Source organism: Sardina pilchardus, chromosome 1 (assembly GCF_963854185.1).
Source record: "Sardina pilchardus chromosome 1, fSarPil1.1, whole genome shotgun sequence".
Classification (NCBI taxonomy): domain Eukaryota; kingdom Metazoa; phylum Chordata; class Actinopteri; order Clupeiformes; family Clupeidae; genus Sardina; species Sardina pilchardus.
Genome location: NC_084994.1, coordinates 24201218 through 24206217, shown reverse-complemented (window position 1 = coordinate 24206217; position 5000 = coordinate 24201218). Strand labels below are relative to the sequence as shown.

At 53.3% G+C, this 5000-nt stretch overlaps 2 protein-coding genes across 2 annotated transcripts in view; both read right to left on the bottom strand.

The window, feature by feature from the left end:
• LOC134085564 (uncharacterized transmembrane protein DDB_G0289901-like) overlaps positions 1 to 682 on the bottom strand; it is a 1604-nt gene extending 922 nt beyond the window's left edge. The window contains exon 1 of the mRNA XM_062539958.1: positions 170 to 682. Within this exon, the coding sequence (XP_062395942.1) occupies positions 197 to 679 (483 nt within the window). The 5' untranslated portion in view covers positions 680 to 682 and the 3' untranslated portion in view covers positions 170 to 196. The remainder of the gene's footprint in view (positions 1 to 169) is intronic.
• Positions 683 to 693: 11 nt separating this feature from the next.
• Positions 694 to 5000, bottom strand: part of LOC134077485 (keratin, type I cytoskeletal 9-like) — an 8848-nt gene continuing 4541 nt past the window's right edge. Inside the window, exons 6-8 of the mRNA XM_062533124.1 lie at positions 4842 to 4967; positions 740 to 3037; positions 694 to 699 (exon numbers count right to left, since the gene is read on the bottom strand). Coding sequence (XP_062389108.1) covers positions 694 to 699; positions 740 to 3037; positions 4842 to 4967 — 2430 coding nt within the window. The remainder of the gene's footprint in view (positions 700 to 739; positions 3038 to 4841; positions 4968 to 5000) is intronic.

Sequence of the window (5000 nt, the reverse complement as noted above, 5' to 3'; positions counted from 1 at the left end):
ATTTTATGGATGTACTGCAGTTTTACAATGGGTCTCCTCATGAAGAAATATCCAGATATCTGTGCACCAACTGCATGGTGTGTTCTGTTGGTGCTTTTGGTTGTCTATAATCTGTATTGTTGGACTCGGATATTATCGGTACTCTGTTGAAGTGGATCCTAGTTCTTACCTTCTATGAGCAGAAGTTTGTGGAGGATCACTTCGTGCCACTGGACATGGACATCATACCTCCCCCGCCAGATGAGGTCATACCGCCAGACATCATGCCGCCAGATGATGTCATACCGCCAGACATCATGCCGTCTGATGAGGTCATACCGCCAGACATCATGCCGCCAGATGATGTCATACCGCCAGACATCATGCCGCCTGATGATGTCATGCCGCCAGACATCATGCTGCTGCTCGACGATGAGCTGCTGGACATCATGCTGCTGCTTGACGACATGCTGCTCGACATGCCACCACCTGATGACATCCCTCCTCCTGACATCATAGCTCCACCCCCTGACATCATGGCTCCACCCCCTGACACCATAGAGCCACCTGATGACATGCTCATGCTTTCTGATGACATGGACCCTCCTGACATCATCCCTGCCCCACCCCCTGACATCATGGCTCCACCCCCTGACACCATAGAGCCACCTGATGACATGCTCATGCTTTCTGATGACATGGACCCTCCTGACATCATCCCTGCCCCACCCCCTGACATCATGGCTCCACCCCCTGACACCATAGAGCCACTTGATGACATGCTCATGCTTTCTGATGACATGGACCCTCCTGACATCATCCCTGCCCCACCCCCTGACATCATGGCTCCACCCCCTGACACCATAGAGCCACCTGATGACATGCTCATGCTTTCTGATGACATCGACCCTCCTGATATACCACCTCCTGACATCATCCCTGCCCCACCCCCTGACATCATGGCCCCACCCCCTGACATCATGGCCCCACCCCCTGACACCATAGAGCCACCTGATGACATGCTCATGCTTTCTGATGACATCGACCCTCCTGATATGCCACCGCCTGACATCATGGCCCCACCTCCTGACATCATGGCTCCACCCCCTGACACCATAGAGCCACCTGATGAGATGCTGACGCTTTCTGATGACATGGACCCTCCTGATATGCCACCGCCTGACATCATGGCTCCACCCCCTGACATCATGGCTCCACCCCCTGACACCATAGAGCCACCTGATGATATGCTGACGCTTTCTGATGACATGGACCCTCCTGATATGCCACCGCCTGACATCATGGCTCCACCCCCTGACATCATGGCTCCACCCCCTGACACCATAGAGCCACCTGATGATATGCTGATGCTTTCTGATGACATGGACCCTCCTGATATGCCACCGCCTGACATCATGGCTCCACCCCCTGACATCATGGCTCCACCCCCTGACACCATAGAGCCACCTGATGACATGCTCATGCTTTCTGATGACATCGATCCTCCAGACATGCCACCGCCTGACATCATGGCTCCACCCCCTGACATAATTGCTCCACCCCCTGACATCATGGCTCCACCCCCTGACATCATGGCTCCACCCCCTGACACCATAGAGCCACCTGATGATATGCTGACGCTTTCTGATGACATGGACCCTCCTGATATGCCACCGCCTGACATCATCCCTGCCCCACCTCCTGACATCATGGCTCCACCCCCTGACACCATAGAGCCACCTGATGAGATGCTGACGCTTTCTGATGACATGGACCCTCCTGATATGCCACCCCCTGACATCATGGCTCCGCCCCCTGACATCATGGCTCCACCCCCTGACACCATAGAGCCACCTGATGATATGCTGACGCTTTCTGATGACATGGACCCTCCTGATATGCCACCGCCTGACATCATCCCTGCCCCACCTCCTGACATCATGGCTCCACCCCCTGACACCATAGAGCCACCTGATGAGATGCTGACGCTTTCTGATGACATGGACCCTCCTGATATGCCACCGCCTGACATCATGGCTCCACCCCCTGACATCATTGCTCCACCCCCTGACACCATAGAGCCACCTGATGATATGCTGACGCTTTCTGATGACATGGACCCTCCTGATATGCCACCGCCTGACATCATGGCTCCACCCCCTGACATCATGGCTCCACCCCCTGACACCATAGAGCCACCTGATGATAGCGCTGCGCCGCCGCTCGAGCCAGAAGAGATCTTCGTTTGGCTGGACTTGATGACCACGGTCTCTCCTCCAGACACAACGCCTCCTGATGACATCATCATGCCAGCTACGCCTCCAGAGCCTCCAGACATCGCGACAGAACCGCCGGAACCTCCGCCGCCGCCGCCGCCAACAGAGGACGAGGAGACCTCAGAGATGGTGGACCGCTGGATCACTGTTCCGCTCCCCGACACTCCTCCTCCTCCTCCTCCTCCACTTCCTCCTGACGTGGTCACCGTCCTGGTGACGCTGACCGACCCTCCTCCGCCACCCCCTGCCGGGCCCATGGACACCTGGGCCCCTCCCGACCCCAGGCCTGCTGCTCCGCCATTCATCGTGATCGTTGTGACCGACTTCCCGCCCGCGAGGGCCGCCGAGCCCCCGACGCCATCGACAACGGCGCCGCCAGCACCGCCAGACGAGGACGACACCACTGTCCGCGTGACCTTCGTGGACGAGGACGAGGACGAGGATCCTCCGTACCCGGCGGCCGACATCCCGCCTCGCATCCCCGCCGCGCCCGACGACGATGACATCGACATCGACGACGACTTGGAGGAGAGGGAGCTCTTGATGGCCGCCAAGCTGCTGAGGTCGGCGGTGCCTTCCAGGAGCGCCCTGTAGGTGGCGATCTCCTGCTCCAGCTGCACCTTGATGTCCAGCAGCACCTGGTAGTCGCGGCCCTGCTGCATGGTGTTGGCGCGCACGCCCGCCAGCTCCCCCTCCAGCGAGGCGGCCGTGCGGCTGAGCGAGACCATCCGCGACTGGGAGCGCGCCTGGATCTCCACCAGCTGCTGCTCCAGATTAGCTTTCTGCAGGGGGGGGGAGGGAGGGGGAGGAGGTGGGAGAGGGAAGGGGGAGTATGTGTGTGTGAGTTAGAGAGAGAATGAGTGTGTGTGTGTGAGTTAGAGAGAGAATGAGTGTGTGTGTGTGAGTTAGAGAGAGAGAGAGGGAGGGAGAGAATGAGTGTGTGTGTGTGTGTGTGTGTGTGTGTGTGTGTGTGTGTGTGTGAGAGAGAGAGGAAGAGAGAGGAAAAGGAGGATAGAGATAGAAAAAGTGGAGGACAAAGAGAGGAAAGTCAAAGAGTAGAGTATAGAAGAGAGAGGGAGTATGTGTGTGTGAGTTAGAGAGAGAGAGAGGGAGGGAGAGAATGAGTGTGTGTGTGTGTGTGTGTGTGTGTGTGTATGTGTGTGTGTGTGAGAGAGAGGAAGAGGGAGAGAGGGAAAAAATGTGTGTGGTGTGTGTGTGTGTGTGTGTGTGTGTGTGTGTGTGTGTGTGCGCGTATGTGTGCGTATGTGTGTGTGTGTGTGTGTGTGAAAGAGGTAGAGAGCAGAAAAGGAGGATAGAGATAGAAAAAGTGGAGGACAAAGAGAGGACAGTGAAAGAGTAGAGTATAGAAGGGGAGAGAGAGAGGGAACAGCATAAGAGGACGGAGATCGGGAGAGAGGGAACAGCATAATAGGACGGAGATCGGGAGAGAGGGAACAGCATAAGAGGACGGAGATAGGGAGAGAGGGAACAGCATAAGAGGACGGAGATAGGGAGAGAGGGAACAGCATAAGAGGACGGAGATCGGAGGAGAGGCCAGATGAGGCGAAGGACAAGGGAGAGAAAAGGAAGAAAAAGTTCAGGACAAAAAAAGGAGAGGAGAGGGAATAGAGGAGGGGAGGACAAAATAGGAGGATAATCCGTCAGTACAGAGACCAGGACTGTGTTCCAATTCGCATACTTCTGTCCTTACAACACCGCATATGAGTGTAGTATTGATATGAATGTAGTATTGATATGAGTGTAGTATTAATATGAGTGTAGTATGTATCAATATGATAGTAGTATTAATATGAGTGTAGTATCAATATGATAGTAGTATTAATATGAGTGTAGTATCAACATGATAGTAGTATTAATATGAATGTAGTATTGATATGAGTGTAGTATTAATATGAGTGTAGTATTAATATGAATGTAGTATTGATATGAGTGTTGATATGAGTGTAGTATTAATATGAGTGTAATACTAGGCATTGTAAGTACAGAAAAGAAGTAGAAACACAGAACACAGTGCAGAGACCAGAACCCAGTGGCACTGGTACCACTCGAACAATGCCAACTCACACAGAGGTCCAGTTTCAGACAGAGAGAGAAACAAACAATGAGCCCACTATCTACCCTAAGAGCACTCAACCGCAAGTGTGTCACATTCTGAGTTCTAAGAATATTTCAATACGTATCAGTGGGGTTCTGCAATGGAGCCCCATGGCTGGTATGACGCTACCCACTGAAGTATAATAAAACCAAGTTTTTTCATACACACACACACACACACACACATGCTATCTCGCTCTCTCTCACTTTCTCTCTGTCTCTCTTTCTCTCTCTAATACACACATGATCTCTTTCTCTGTCTGTTTTCTCCCTCACACACACACACACACACACACACACACACACACACACACACTGTCTCGCTCTCTCTCGCTTTCTCTCTGTCTCTCTTTCTCTCTCTAATACACACATGATCTCTCTCTCTCTCTCTATCTCTGTTTTCTCCCTCACACACACACACACACACACACCCACACACACACACACACACACACACACACACACGCTCACCATCCTCAGCATGCTGTCCAGCTGGGTCTGTAGGTCCATGCTTTGGCTCTGGATCTCCCTGATCTCTGACCCAGAGGTCACCACTGTCTCGGTAGACACTGCAGACTGGGACTGTTTCAGCTCCACCTTGGGGAAAAGATGCCACACAACAAACAAACA